Raw genomic sequence first — 17,248 nt, 5'->3', positions numbered from 1 at the left:
CTAGTTATGGGGAAATTTCCATCTCTTGAAACAGCTCATTCCATGCTTTAGCTTCTCTAATTATAAAGTATCCTTTTCAAGTAACCCTAGTTCTGTTGAGTCTGGCTCCTGGGATGGAATACTTGTATTTCTATTTTTTCTTTATGCCTCTTTCTTTCTCACTGGACATTCAGAATCCAAAGTCATATTAAGTCTATCTTTAAGATAATATTTAAACCAGAATACTATTTTTAAAAGCTTAAATTTTCAGGTGGCTTGACTAAGATCATTAGAAAACTTGATTTTGCAACTAGGAAAACTGAAGTAGCAACGAAGGTCCAAAGCAAACAAATTACTTACTGCAGGTCAAATAGTGACTAGAACCTAGCTTTTCTGTAGTTCAGTGCAATACTCAACAAAATATAGCTATTTATCACTTTGGATACAGTACTGTATGTATATTGGCAGAGCAACTTCTGTGATATAGAGGAAGCATGGTGGAGTGGGAGTGTTAGAATTGGAATCAGAAGACATGGATGTTAAAATCTTGGCTTCAATATTTATTAAACGAGTAATATGAATCATATAATCAATAATAAGATCATATGAATGCTTTCTGAGCTTTAGTCTTCTGAAAAAAAAGAGACATAATAATACTGGTATCATTGTCTATGGTGGAAGTGGGGACAAATTTTGTCAAATTTAGCATTCTATATAAATATGAATTATCGTCATTTGATGGGTAATAATTTTATCAGTGAACAGAACTAAGGTGAACTTCTTTTGACCATCGCCAATCAACTTCTTTCTCTGCAACTTAAAGTCATGGAGCCCTAGAATACTGAAAGATGAAAGTGTCTTGACCAGAGTCATAAAGACAGTATATATCAAGGGTGGGAAGTGAAATTGGTTCATTCTGATTCTATGGCAAACATTCTATCTACATTGTGAGGATAACTTTCAGTGTCCCAGTTAGTATTATTTTTTTTAAATCAAAGAAAAAGAATTATTTAGAGAGTTAAAGAAATTATTAAAGTTGATTCATAAATAAAAGCAGTTTGGGACAGCTGTGTACAGTGGATAGAGTGTCAGTTCTGAATTCAGGAAGACCTCAGTTGAAATTCAGCCTCAGACACTTAACTAGTTGTGTAACTCTGAATTCACTTAATCCTGTTTTCCTCAGTGTCCTCATCTGTAAAGGGAGTTGGAGAAGGAACTAGCAAATAATTCAGTATTTTTGCCAAGAAAAACCCCAAATGGGATCACAGAGTCAGATATAACTGAATGACTTAACAACAACAATAGTTTAGACCAATAATACTTTAGAAATTTTTTTTCAAAACATACTCTTCTTAATACTGTTATACTCTTCTAATTCTTCAATCTTTGTCCATTTTCCACTGCAAAGTAATTTTCTTCAGGAAGTCATTAATTTAGTTAATTAACCCTGGTAATTTCATATATATCTTTTTTATGTACATAGCTTAAATCTCTTTGATACTTATATACACTTTCAGCTGCCCATTGCAAAAAATATTTATATTATTTATCAATCAGATATGAGCTATCAGAACTAGCTTTGTTTTGAATAGAATGTAGGCTGACATATGCTTTTACATTACTTATATAAACACATACACACAATACATAGATATATAGATTATATAACTTATATGAATGCCCATATACATAAGTATATATTATATACACACACACACACAAACACACCTTTCAATGTCCTAATTAGTATTTTTTTTTAAAGAAAGCAAAAGTAATTAGAAAGTTAAAGAAATAGTTAAAATTATTCACAACTAGAAGCAGTTTGGACCAGCTATGTGGTGCAGTGGACAGAGTGCTACGTATTAGGGTAAAGAGGACCTTATTTCAAATCCCATTTTAGATACTCACTTGCTGAATGAAACAACCTCATTGTTTCCTCATACGTAAAATGAGTTAGAGAAGGAAATGGCAAATTACTCCAGTATCTTAGCCAAAAAAGTCCCAATTGGGGTCACAAAAAGTCAGACTTGACTTTAAGACTAAATAACAATAACAATATATGTTTGTGTGTATACACACATATTACACACACACATAACATATCCATATATATGAAATGGATACCAGTGATTGGGACAGTACTAGAAAATTGGGGAATTAAGACAATCTTCATCTCAATTTGATGTCTCACATTTTATAATATATGTGAATTTCAATAGTTAAGAATTAAAAATGTTGGAATATTTAATGTACACTATAAAACTGAACTTCATGTAAAATTTTTAAATTACAAAGTAAATCTCAGATATAAGTGAAGGGTTACAGAATCAGTTCACTTTCCTCTGAAAACATCAATTTATTTTTAAGGGGCAGCTAAACCAAGATGGAAATAAGTATTCCACAGTGCTTTCACATGGACGTACAGAACTTTTTTATGCTGTCATAAATCACAAATACAACTAGCACTCTTCTTGGCAGCCTCATCAGAAACACCTAAGACTCAGGACTGGATTACGGCATTTCTCTCCAAGGTGGTCTTTCTAATTCAGGGATTATAAGAACTGCTAGTGCACTGTGGGGCTTGCATATAATTGGCTATACCTGTTCAGTTGAAAAAACATGTAATTTCAGACCCTGCTGTTGAAAAAAGTAATATATCAGTTCTTTAAAATTTTCTTTATGTAATATAGAATATGATGAAAAACTACAGCAACTTATAAAAGTTCAGATAACCTAAAGATACAAATGGGATTTACCCAATTCAAATCCTAGGCAAAATCATGAAATAATTCTGAGAGCATCCTAACTCACTTATAAGCCCTACATATTCTTAAATTCTTTCCCTATCAAAATCTACCCTTAGAAAGCAAAGCAAAACAAATTTGCACTTAAGTGAAAACAACATCTCAAGGTTTTTCCTTTTTCTATTTCTTAAAAGAGATCAAATCTAGGGGAATTTTCTTATTTGGAAATTTGCAGGATGAAAGGTAGCATTTCTTAGGAGAAAGAAGGTCCTTTCCCAATCTTTAAAATTATGCTATGTAGATGACTGCATGAGAAATAGATAACACTTTTCAGGGGTGTATATAATGGATTACACAAAATCTCTTTTATACATGGACATATATTTTTACCCGTGAATAATCCATATTTCTTTCTTAATTCTAAAATGGGGATAGACTAGTAAATTCCAATTACAAGATACTACCAAAGACCAATCATTAAAATATTTTGCTAATTTCACTGATTCTCCAATATTTATTTTTACCTAATCCATATTTGAATTTTTCCAGTTTAAAAAAAAATCAAGAAAATAATATTTCACAGTTTACTGTACCTCAGAGTTTAACAAAGTAGGAAAGTTACCCTAAGACCCTTCAGAGGCTTTAGATAGAACAAAGTTACATAGCAGCTTTAGTGCTAGAAGAATAAATGCGCTTTTAGAATATTGGTCATACAAGTGTTCTTAGTCTGGTTTTTGCCATTTATTTGTTTATAATGTGAAATCAAGATCCTGACACGAGTCTACAAAGTCCTGAATCCCTGAATCCAAAATACAATTATGACTGCCTCTCCTATGCACTATGAAATATTTGTCATTTGAAAAAGTACAATATGACCATTCTTAAATTCAATTTTCCAGTGATTGAAGGGTGATGGTATTTTTCACACTGGATTCTTATTTGTAAAATCTACTACGTGCCACTGTTTGGTGAAGTCAAAGTCTACTAACTTTCTAGATATAACATATAAAAATGGCTCTTTAAAATGATTAATCAATTGGTTTTCACATAAGTTGATTATTGCTGTTTCTCTCTGAGGTATTTTAATTAAATATCTCTAGTTTATGCCTTCGGGTAATTTTAATGTTAATGGTTGTTGTTTAGTTACCTTTTTAGTCATGCCCAATTCTTCATGACTCTATTTGAGGATTTCTTGACAAAGTTGGTTTGCCATTTTTCCTTCTCTAGCTCATTTAACACATGAGAAAATTGGGGTAGAGATCCTGGGACTTGCCCATGATCACACAGCTAGTAATATCTGAGGCTGGATTTGAACTCCAGTAGATGAGTCTTCTTGACTCCTGGCCCAGCATTCCATCTACTGCTCCATCTAGCTGCCTTTGATGGTAAAATGAAATAAACTGAAGACAGCATCTTTAAAACAAAGTAAGTTATTTAGGAGATCAATTAAATGCTGGAGCCAAAGGTTTAGGTTTTTTTCATGTATGTGTATTTTTCTTTGTGTAGTTGTGGACACACACACACATATGCTCCTCAGAGAACAGTAAATTTAGAATTGAAAGACTTTAAGAGTCACCTAGTCCAAATCCTTCACTTTACAGAGTCAGAGCATTAAATTCTCAGAGAATTTAATTAACTTTCTGGGTCACAAAGGTAGCATAACTGACTTCAAACCCAGCCTTTTGTCACACTCCATTGTTTCCTCTGTTTCATTCATTTTCATTTTTATAAAGGTTAGTCACTAGGACAACTCTGAAAGCAATTCTTTCTATTAATAAAAGAAATAACAGAGCAGTAACTTAAAAAGGACAAATACCCCAAAAAACCATATGAGTGATCTAAGAATAAAATGTTATACTACAGAATAGAAAGATCAAATGATAGGAAACATTTATTCAATTAGAAACATATTATGAGGTAAGTTAAAGACCACTTAGATATTGTTCATAATGAGAGGAAAACTATATCTAATTTTTTCTAATTCTAGAATATAATCTATTTATGATTGGGCAGCTAGATGACAGTTGGGGATGGGAAACCAGACCTGAAATCAGGAAGACCTGAGTGAAAATGCAGCCTCAAATAATCATTAGGTGAACTTGGACAAATCACTTAATGCTCTTTGCCTCCATTTCCTCATTTGTAAAATGAAGTGGAGATGGAAATAACAAACCATTCCAGTATCTTTGCCAAGAACATCCCAAATGAGATGATGAAGAACTGGACACAGCTCAAAATGACTAAACATCAACATACTGATGATCACAATTAATTGTCAAGAATAATAGACTATTGCTATATAATCATAAAATGCATAGGACATGAGAAGTCTCCTGAAACATTTGCTCAGAGGAAAAAATATTATTATTAACAGGAATACAAAAATTGCGTCAAAATATAACAACTTGAGAATTAAAGAGTAAAAAATCATTTATTGGTTTTGGAAGGGAACTTTTCACAGATGTTCAAGAATTTACTGTGTTTCTTAAAAAGAGTCTTGTAGTTGTGAAATACTTTTCTCAGTGTGAACCAGAAACTTGTTGCATGATTTTAATTGTAAGGAGAAATAGTTCAAATCTTGTTTCTATTATAAATCATTATTTTCTCAAGAAGAAAATCTAGCTTGGTCATGGATTTTTATCTGTTCTAAGTTTTCTGTCATATGCTAATATGACAACTATGTAGATTACATTCAAAATATACTTTGGAGGGGACAAATCAAAGCTAATATGGGAGGCTTTCTCTCCTACCAGCTACAGTTTTAATTTGTGGATCATTGACAAAGATCCCTGATTTTACCACAGTCTCTCCTCTTTTTCCTTCAGCTATACCAATTACTGAATGATTTCTGAATGATAATGTTGAAAATTTATTCAACATGTTTCCACAACTCAAAATTTGATTTATAACTTATCTGATATTTGGCACTAAGTTCTTTACTGAGGAGAGTTTTTAAAAATAAAAAAAATCACTTCATTAATTTGGGCTTTTCTAAGTCACAGTTTTCTATAATATGGCCAATTATATGATATAATTAGTCAAATTAACTAGAACTGACATTGATGGCTGGCAGTTGGCATAGGCTCAGCTGCATGTCTTAAACAATCATAATCACTTTACTGAAAACACTGGTAGGTGCTATTCAATTAGGGGACAAATATAAATGGATGTTTTATAGCTAGGTGGTGCAGTGGACTGAATGATGGGTCTTTAATCAGGAAAATTTGAGTTCAAATTTAATCTCAGACACTGACAAGTTGTGTCACTTTTTAAACGTCATTTAGCATCTCTGTCTCAATTCCCTCAACTACAAAATGAGGATGTTAAAATGATCCAATCCAAACCTTCCTGTGAGGATTAAATGAGATAATATTTATAAAGCACTTAGCATGGTGTCTGGCAGATGGTAAATAGTTAATAAATGCTGGTTTCCTTCCCTTCTATTGCCCCTTACAGCTAAGGCCAAGAAGAGAAAGGAATATAAGGAGAGAAAAAGAAGATGAAATTTTGTTTCTCATTTTTTTTTTTTGTTCTCCAGCTGGTGGGAAGACTGTACAAATTATCTAATTAATTCTGGCCTATAGTGATTAGGCCTGTGATGAGATATGAGTTGTGCTCCCAAACCCTACTTGTCCCCTGATTTGTCTCAATATAATAAACCCTCTTCAATCATCTAGCATCCTACTTCTGTGTTGGGGCACAAAACTGGGGGGTCCAGGTCTTAGAGGGGGAAGGAGAGAGGGATTCCATGCCATTAGTTTATTTAATTACCTATGGGGTATCAATTCCACTTTGAAAGTCTTAAGAACTCTAAGATGTTGAGATGTGGGACAAGCAATTTTTAAGGGATTAGGGAATATGACAACAACATTTCTTGGATGGAGGACAGAGGCCCTGATGAAGATACCATGAAAAGGGTCCCCAAAATATAAAAAGGAAAGGGGGTACAAGGAAAGACAGGAAGAAGAGATGCTCAATATAAATTGCAAAATACACTTTTATCACTAGTCTTGTTAACAAAGACCAATTTGGGAGTAATGAATCTTAAAATATAAGCAATTTTATTGTAGATCAAATTGAACCTTTCAGATCAAATCAAGAATATTCTTCCTCACCTTTGTAAAAAAAAAAAATTCCAGTTATCTGAATGTGACAAAGATTTGGTTTTAGTGGTAAAAATGAAAGCAAACTGAAAGTAGAAGAAATAGAATTGGAACCAAAGGTTTCTTTTTCTTTACCTTTTTTTTTTTTTTTTGGGTCTACTGAACTAAATCATCTAATCTGTGACACTGCTGGACTCTTGCAGTTTTGCTCTTTTCTTTTCCCTTTTAATAGTTCAATCAATAACTCCTGTGGCGTGCTGAAATGCACTAAATAATACTGTAAATAAGTAACAGAAAAGTTTCAGACAGTTCCCACCAAAACTATTTGAATCTCAAGCATTACTGCTTTTGTACTCTGAAACAGGTCTTAGTAAAAACAAAAACATCTGTATCTGTGCACTTATTCTAGCTCAGTCTTTATTTTATCCAAATATTTCAGAAACAAGAAGGTATAGTGAGTATATATAGTTTATATACATGTATACACACACACAAATAACTGGATTTAGTAGACCTGAACGGAAATACTTGACACTAAGTCAAAAGGGTTAGGTTCTGGTGCTATCTCTAACCACCAAACTCTTGCTAGTTTATTTAAATTCTTCTAGGCTTCAATTTTTTTATTGTATAATCTTTGTGGTATCTTTTAGCTTCCAAGATTGATCACCAATTCCTTCAGATGACAACTTAGTTACCTGCCCACCCCCCTCCTGGTATGATGATTTGGGAGGATAGCATGGAAAGAAAGATGTGGTAGGAAGTGCTAGTGAAACACTAGCTATGTTCTTACCCAGAAATATTTTCCTGTCCAGCAATGTCTCTATGATAAAGCTACAAATTAGGCCCTTTATTCATTCCCTCTGATGAGGATGAAATGATCTTAAAAATCTGAAAATAAGACATTTTGGTTTCCCCTATATTTTAGAGAAGAATTAAAGAACTCAAGTTAAAGCAACCCTGTCCTTTACCATTCTTTTATATATTGTCTCTTAAAGCAGTAGGGAACAGTATAGCATATTAATTAGGTAAATTGTTAAGATACTTGCTCTTTCTCCATCTCAGGTATTTCCATCCCAACTTGCTTTCTGACAATATGAATACTGGAACCTGTGTGTTTTATTCCATTAAACTAATGTTTAAGTTAGCTTACTGTTTGCCAAGTACAAGTTTCTCTCATTTTTCTCATGGATTTCTCATCATTAGCAGTATAAAATCCTGAGTGCACACTAAACCAGACTAAAATGCAATTAAGAAATGTTTGACAAAACAAATAAAAATACAAGACAACAAAAGTAATGTTAATTTTTTTTAAGTTAATAGGTGGCCTTCAGGGATCAGTTTCTACTTGAGTAAGAATACACTCATCTAAAGACACTAAATCAATATCCATTTTCTTTCATTTTGCTATATTTTGCTGCCTTTCTCCAAATTAGAGACAGCTTTAAAATGTATCCTTTGCCTCCCAACGGCCATAATACAGATTTATGCTGGCATAGTATTTTGTCTCCATTACTCACATTTCCTCTTCTCCAGTCCAACTAAAAATTACCCATTTACACTAACATCCTCTACTTCTCTGTCCACAAATCTGTTAGTTAAAAACTTTCTTGGTGTTCTCCTTGTTACAAAAAGTTCAAGATTCTGCTCTTTGCACAGCCCACACAACGTAACATCCATCATCTCCCACTTCCTTCTAGTCCACCTAAGCCTCATTCCTCTTTTGTTTCCTTTGCCAGCTCATGCCTTAATGCTTCATTATTCCTGCAACAGCCGTCCAATGAAAGAACACGTTGCTACAGAAAAATAATTTAGGTCTTCGGAGCAGATCCATGGTCTGTGCTTTCAAAAAAGATGACAGCTTTGGAAAAGGAAATAATAATGATGATGATAAAGCATTTATTAAATGTTTACTACATTGTGCTAAGTGATGGGGACACAAATATAACTAAAGCAAGATGGTACCTCTTTTAAGGAGCTTATCCTCTGATGATAAATGACAACTCACACCAATATTATTATTAACAAATTTATGTCATTCATATTATTTATGCAGTGCTTTTCAGTGTGCAAAACTGTGTTTCCCTTCCATAAAGGAAAGTAGAAGGTGATAGAGGTATGGCAGGAATGAATAGACCATGGAGGTATGATTCAAAGGATGAATGAATCAAGAAGAAGCAATGAGATCATTAGAATAGAATGAGAACATAAAAGTTCAAGTATTTATCTGGTGTTTTAAAATGTGTATCTGTAAAACTATGAATAAATATGCATTTATATTACTATATATTTGTTATATCATGAGAGCAATTTATTATAAAAGAAAAACAAAAAATGTCAGTGCTTGACTGGAAAATAAGAGGTCATAAATTCTGGGATTTTTTTTTGTGTGTGTGTGTCTGTAAGGAACACAGTATATTTTAACCCATTCCATTCCACCCAAAGCAATAAACATTTATTGAAAGGCTTATTATGTGCAAGGAATTATGCCAATTGTTGAGATAAGATGCAACAAAGAATAAGACATGTCCTAAAAAAATCTAATAATTTAGTAAAATAGAGAAAACATATTCAGAATTTGAATGTGCACATGAAATAAAGTACTATAAGAATTTCAAGAATGAAGGGTAACTTCCAGATGGCAGAAAAGGTTCTGTGGAGAAGCATGCAACTCCATGTTGAGCACAATCAACCAATACCTATCACTCTTTTGATGCACCACTTTTAATAAGCTGCTAATTACCATACCTTCCTCTGCCCCCCCTGCTCCCAACTCCTTGTGCCTTAAGTGATTGAGACCTGGAAAGAGAGTCATAATACAAATTTATATTTGGGAGTTCCAATAACAAATTTATAAAAGAAGCCCTCTTTTAGCCAACCCCAGGGCTTCCTCCTTCTTTTCCTTCTTTTACCTTCTCCCGTCCCCAGTAAACTTGGGGACAATTTCTTCCCCTCCCCTACCACTTTTCAGTTCCTTTTTGTATATTATCTTCTCTATTAGAATGTAAACTCCTCAGGGCAAAGACTGTTTTTTTTTGTTTATAATTTAGGGCATGGCATGCAACAAGCACTTAATAAATACTTTTTGCTTATTAGCATTGACTTCACAGTCTACTACTTTCACTACTAAACAGACTGTCTCATCATTCTAACTTTTTGTCACTCTCTATCTGAAAATCTTCAACTCTGAAAAATTCCCACCACTCAATTTCTCTGTTCTTATTCTAGGACTGATGATCTCAATGAGAAAAATAATCAAAATAACATAACTTGCTCTATTACAAATTTATGGCATGTAATTTTGCCTGGAATATCACTGTTGTGTGACATTAATTCCACTATGCCTTTATTAATTCTTGATCTCATTTTTCCCAACAGTTGTTCCAAATGCTTTCTTCTTTTTACTTAATATTGATGATACTCTAAACTTCCTAAAGTTTGCCTCCTAGATCACAGAAAAGATCAGACTTGAACTCTTATTTCTTCTCCTTTGCTCAAAAAAAAAAAAAATTAGCAGCATTATATGGCTAACCCTTCATCCTGAATTTTTGACATCATTTTCTCTAGCAATGTCTTCACGCTAATGCAACTTCAATATTTCCTCTTGGGTAGATTCTCATTTTTTAGCAAATATTCTTAGGTCTCCCCAAATCTAAGAAAGCAGTTTCTTAAACTTAGAAAGGAAGTCCATCCAGACACAAATTTTTCTATTTCCTTAATTTATTCAACTTTTGAAAAGATTATCAATGTCTTCACGTTCTCATAGTTGTTCTTCAGCTGTGTCTAACTCCTCATAGCCCCCTCTGGGGTTTTCATGGCAAAGATATTGGAATAATTTGTCATTTTTTTCTCCAATTCATTTTATAGATGAGGAAACTGAGGCAAACAAGGTTAAACGACTTGCCCAGGATCTGTATGAGGCTGGGTTTGAACTCAGAAAGTGAGTCTTTTTGACTCCAGGCTGGCAGTATTCATTGCCCCACTTGCAGTCTTTTCTTACTGCTTTCTCTCTTTTTAATTCCTGGTAAATTGGTTATTTCTTCCAAAATTCAGAAACTACTTTCTCAAAGATCATAAATGATCTACTAATTACCAAATTCAAAATCCTCCCTACTTTTCCTGTTCCCTTTTAACACTAGCAACTGCACCATTCTTCCCATTTCTTTTCTCTTGGTTTCAGAGAGAACACATTACTCTGGGTCTCTTTCTACATTTCTAACCACTGATTTTAGTAACTGTTTAGCCATTGCCATTGGAGGTAGTACAAGTAGAGCTTAACTGTTCTTAGACTAAATTAGATTAAAGACAATTCTCACTTTCCATAAGTAAACCTTTCCACAAAACTCTAAGCAAAACAATTTTTATTTAATGCAAATTTGTCAAAGGATATGGGGAAGGGAGATAAGGAGAAAGGATAGGAAGTCCGCGCTATGTTATTTACCATGTTATCTATAAAGTTTCTCTAGAAAAAATGTTTATTAATATATTTGATTAGCACATTTGATTACTATCTCCCATCCATCATAAGTAATCAACTTAGTTTTATATGGCAGTATACAAAGATCCTTGAAAGCAGAGACAGTTTCATTTTTGTCAGCATTCCCTGGATAGAAAGGAGGGGACAGATATGAGAGATCTGAAAGGAGAAATGACAAAATTTGACAAAAGTTTGAATAGGTGGGGGTAAGTAAGATTATAGTAAAAATTAAAATAAGATTAAAATCACTGGGGTTGTGATACTGTGAACTGGATGATGGCAGTGCCCTGGGTAATAATATGAAAGTTGGAAAGAGTGGAGGAATTGCATAAGGAGGTTAATGAGTTTTGATTTGGACCCCCTGAGATTAAGATGCCTACAAGACATTCATGTCTGGATGACAAAAAGAGAGATAAAGAAGTATGAAGACTGAGAAAAGACCATTGGAATTGGCAATTAAGAGATAATTGATGACTTCAGGGAAAGCAGTTTCAGTAAAATGATGAGTTCAGAAGCTAGATTACAAAAAGTTTAAAACTGAATGAGGAGAGAAGGTGAAAGCACAAATATAAATGGCTTTCTCCAGAAGTTTAGATGAGAAGAGAAATTAATAGCCAATAGGTAGTAGGGATTTGGTATCAGCAAAGATTTTTTTAAAATGAGAGAAATATTAACTTTGTAGAGAGTAGAAAAGAACCAATAGATAAGCAGAAAATAAAGATTAGAGAGGGAATGATGAGGTCAATGGGGCAGTGTGCTACAGATGTGAGAGAATAAGATGAAAAGTGCATCTGGAAGGGTTTGTTTTGGCAATGAGAAGAGTCACTATTTCATTCAAGATTGCTGTGAAAGAGGCAATAGTAGGGGAATATGTCTGAGTGACGTGAGATAAGGAGGAGGGAAGAAGGAACTTTCAAAAACTGAAGACAAATGGCATATTTATGTATGTCTGGGGACTTTTTCACTACTATTTTTGCTTTGATTTTTTTTCCTTTTTAACATTTCATATGGGTAATTCAATATTTATTTTCAAGGTAGGTCCTCACTCAGAACTGTATTCTTGTGCCAGAAACCCAACCTCATGGCTCAAGGCCCACTAGAACTGCAGTTGCTTCAAGGAGTTCTACTTTCTCTGGGGGGTGTACCAAGGAAGCAGCTCTAAGGAATAATCTTTTAGCAAGAGGCAGAGCAAAATAACATAAATTGGGGAAGGAAAAGAGTTCAAATTTGTTTTGGAATAATTACTTTGCAAATTTTTAACCTGGAAGCACAGTTATGGAGGTTATGTAAAAGATGGATTTGCCAAGATTAGTTTCAATTTCAACTTCTTTGCTAATTCTGTGTGGCATTAGGTAAGCCATTCAACCTCTTGGTTCTGATCAACTTTGCACTTGAGTAGAGAGCATTAATCTGATTTGACTTTGAGAAGAGCCTTGAATCCAGATTAATAACTATAAAGTGTTTATCCAAAGATTCTCATGAAACCCACTTATTCAAAGTCAGTCATGATTTATAAAACTACAAAATCTTGCTGGTTTTATTTGTTTTACTATTTGTGTTCTTTAGATGGGAAATGGGAACAAATCAAAACATTCTGTGGCATGAAATCTGTTTTCATTTTTACAGTCAACTAAACTCTAGTTGCCAAGATGCAGCAATTTTAGCACACTAATCCTTTATTTCTTTGTTGCAATGCTTTCCTTAAGGATCGAGGTAGTAATAAGATTAAAAATATAATTGTAACCTGTTGTTACCTTAATTCCACATCTTTCTCACCAAAATAACGTCATCTTGCTAAAAAATTATTTGTAAGTAACATTTGTTAAAGCAGTCTATTTATTATTTATTTGACTTTTTCAGACAAAGATCTGGTTGGGCAAAAGTCCTTGCTAATAGTCTAAAAATATACAATGTTGATTTTGTATTTCATGGCTGTATATACTCTGCTTTAAGGATAGTAATATGATCTAGATTTACAAATTATTTCTAAAAAAACATTTAATACAAAATAATACTAAAACTAAAGAATATTCTCACAATAATGGAGAGATTATTCAGTGAAAAAGAAATATCACATGTAACATTTCATAATTATATCCACTGAAAGATATCTATAAATGTTTCCCAGAGACACTATTTTACAATTGACTTATTTAGGTCTCAAATCAAATGTGCCTGGGAAAAACATAAATTTCACAATAGTGAAATTTCTTAATTGTGATTTTTTTTAACTCTATAACTTGGTTTCAATTTATGCTGTTATTTACCATGTTACTTATAAAGTTTCTCTTAACAAAATAAGTGTCTCTTAAAACTAGTACGACAGAAAAAAAATTTTTTTTACTAACACCTTTGATTACTATCTCCCATCTATCCTAAGTAATCAGCTTAGTTTTATAGAGCAGAGACAGTTTCATTTTTGTTAGCATTCTTTGACTGATACATAGAAGGTTCTATAAAATTCATATTGTTTTACTAATTATAGCTAGATGTTCTAATCAAGCTGAAAGATGATGCTATTCATTCTCAGAATAGAAGGAACAGAGAATAGGGGGAGAGTTTAGAAAGGAACCAAGATGGAGAAATTTTCCTCTCTCTTCCAGGATGCAATCTTCAAAATGTGGCTTGATTATTAAGAATTATTATTAATTCCTTGATAATTAGTGAAATGCATATTCAAGTATACACTTGAGAATATATTCCAAAGAAAAATGTAAATTGCTTGTGGATTGTCTGACCTTCTGTTCCCTTCTATTATTATGTCAAATTTAGTTTTTATTACACTTTAAAATGGTTACATCATAGCTATTGAAATACCTATAGAGGAAAAGAACCAATTAAACAAATTCTTGATATAAAAGCAGTTAAAATATTTAGTAATCCTGAATGTTCAAAAACTTCTGGAAGCACTTTGTTTTCTAGTTGTTAAATGACCGAGTGTAGGTCTCTGTTATGAAATTTAAATATTTTAATGAAAAATCAAATCATTTCTCATTAGTAAATTTATCATTTACTAAAGGAAAATGAAAATTTTGATAGAAGCAAATTAGCTCAATTTAAAAAGTAAATAAAATTAGCATGTTCATTACTGAATTTACTCTTTGTATCCCCAGTAAAGATACAGATATTATTGGATTTTAAGCCAGAAATCCAAAAAAGTATAAGAAATTTTTATTGATTCCCATAATAAAAAGTTCACTTATTTTCCCCCATGAATTCATATTAAAATAAGAGCAGGATTAAGTAGGCAGCATAAATCAGGAATATAACTATTCTTCACAACTATTTTACATGATGACATTCTTGGATATAAATTTCATAAAAACCAACACTTACTACTGTGCACAGTCAATCAGTTGGTATTCATTTGACCTCTCGAAGCATGCCTTTACTCCTTCGTCATCCCAAAGCTTTTTTACATGATCAAAGAATTCCTGAAAATTAGAAGTTACAAATTAGAAAGCATATAATTTGCATCTTTTAAAAAGTTAAGAATAAAATAAAATTTTAGAATAAAATTGTTTAAAAAAATTTTCAAGGTTCAAACACAAACTTTAAAGGAGAAAAAATGGAAAGTTAGTGGTATTCATTTACTGCAAATATAGCTGCCAGTACAACTTTTAGAGTCTCAATAATCAGTAACTTAACATTTCAACCTCAGTAGTTAAAAAAATATACTATAATTACAGGTGCTGCCTTAGTTCCTGTCATTTAGATTTTTTATCTTAGTCATGGTTATGTCACAGACAAGATGGATTACTGTGGTTGCAAAAGAATAACCCTAAGAAAGAAAGCATTCCAAATATATATTCTTAGAATGTTGAATATTTAATGCAGCCTGGTGAAGTGGCAAAAATGTATGAAAACTGGTATTTATCTGTATATTCTAAACAAATGGTCATAGCACTAGGAACAATCACTTTTGGGAATGAAGGACAGAAGCCAGACTTTGAGGACTTAACAATGTGGAAAGTTTCTTCACAATGCTATGCTGAGGGATATCAGCAAATGGTCTGTTCCTTATGGCTTGATGTCACTCCAAACAATTTTCTCTGAGGTTAAGTAATTAATCCATCATCATATTGCTAATTCGGGGTAGTACCCAAATCCAAGTTTTTCTAACTTCAAGGCCAGTTTTTTCTTTACCATATCATAATTACTTCTCCACACCTGTATAAAATTGGGAATTAAAATGAAGAACTCTTCAAAATGATTGTTTTTCTAATTCTAGAGTAAAGGCAGAGCTACAGATTTATATTTCTGCAATTAGGGAAAATATATTTTACTCAACAAAATGAACCTAGACCATCAGAGGTCCTTAGGAGAAAAATGAAAAGTATAGGAACCATAGAATCATGAACAATATTTAAAGATGTCAATAACATATATATTTATATATACATAAAGAATATATAGAATCTGCAGATGGAAGTTTGAATCCATTCAGTAACAGCAAAAATAAACATTTAAGCACCTATGCTATGAGACAGGAAGGATGTTAATATGGAAGCATATTGGGAAAAGGGAACATAAAGAAAAAAATGAAGCATTCCTTGCACCAGATAAATTTAAATTCTACTGGAAGATATAAAATGTATACACATAAGTAAATGCTAGCTAACTAAAGAGAAGGAAGGCACTAACTACTGAAAAGCACTACATAACAGAGTGAAATCTGAACTCCGGTCTTGAAGGTAAAGTTTTTGAGAAGCAGAAGTGAAGACAATATATGTCAACAGAATGGGTAGGTAGTTTGTGAAAAGACAGGATAGTAAAAAAGATGGGAAATGAAATCTAATGTTAAGAAATAGTAGGGAAATCTGGCATATTGTGTGTAAAGGGAGAAGAAATAGGAAATATGTCTACAGAGCCATGTGGAAGTTGATTGCAAAGCAAAATATGTTTATATCTTATCCCAGGGGAAATAGTTAGCCTCTGAAGATTTTAAAGCAATTTTTGATCAGACCTATGCCATCACCCAGTTGTGGTTGGGAAATAAAAGTAACACCTATATTTTAGGCTACGTATATATGAAAAATTATATACATAATGCTATGCATATTGTGGCATGCTAAAACATACAATATAATCAATCCAAGGCCTATAAGGAAAAATAACTTTGATTAGAATCATGTAGATATATTACTTAGGATGATAATTTGTTGTAGAATTATAATGATGTTTCTGAGTGACTTTTTAGAGTGGCAGAAGAAACTTTAGATTAGGAAATCTAAACAAAAACAAGATCCTCACTCACTTCTCTTAATAATAAATTGATAAACCAAAGGAAAGCTGGCATGGGGGAAAAATTAAGCAATAGGGAAGTATTTTAGATTTACAATACTGAAAGCCTAATCTTCTATACCCAAGTATACTATGAATTTTATCTTTTTCAGTTCTCTTTCTTTTATCAGGTAAATCTTCTTCCTATTTTGGCTATTCCAATCCAGTTCAGTCTGTGTTATGGATTAAACTCAAAGTTTCTTATAGAAAAAGATGATATCTGGAAATACTGCTATAATGCAGAGGTCTTATTCCTTGTGGAGTCTTCTTTAATACCTTAGCTTTGAGTCTAAAAGTCACTATCCTGAAACAGAAGTACATAATGCTATGCATGTACATGTAATAGCCACTCTGTTCTTTTGGTGAAATTTTGGCTTCTCTAATTCTTGCTCTAAACTGACATTCTTTCGCATTAACTAGTTCTCCATGATCTCCTTTTCTGAGGTGTGAAGTCACATGTTAATATCATTATTTCTGGATTTGTTTTTAAGTTAGTATATCATGTCAGATATTCAGTTCACAGGCAGAGCAAAAATAAAAGAAACTCTGTGGGCAATGAGCAACTGATATTTAGCTGGATTAGCTACCTAATATATTTCTGTATATCAGTTCTATATTTGATTCACCTAGGCTCATTGATTCTCCTAGGCTCATAAATTTAGAGA

The 17,248-nt window shown here is 32.7% G+C and overlaps 1 protein-coding gene across 1 annotated transcript in view; it reads right to left on the bottom strand.

Annotated features, from left to right (window-relative positions):
- The window catches only part of GNAL (G protein subunit alpha L), a 247,863-nt gene that overhangs the window by 98,449 nt on the left and 132,166 nt on the right, over positions 1-17,248 (bottom strand). The window contains exon 5 of the mRNA XM_003760066.4: positions 14,637-14,734. Coding sequence (XP_003760114.1) covers positions 14,637-14,734 — 98 coding nt within the window. The remainder of the gene's footprint in view (positions 1-14,636; positions 14,735-17,248) is intronic.

The sequence above is a fragment of the Sarcophilus harrisii genome, chromosome 1 (assembly GCF_902635505.1).
Source record: "Sarcophilus harrisii chromosome 1, mSarHar1.11, whole genome shotgun sequence".
Lineage (NCBI taxonomy): Eukaryota > Metazoa > Chordata > Mammalia > Dasyuromorphia > Dasyuridae > Sarcophilus > Sarcophilus harrisii.
This window is presented reverse-complemented; position numbering and strand designations above follow the sequence as displayed.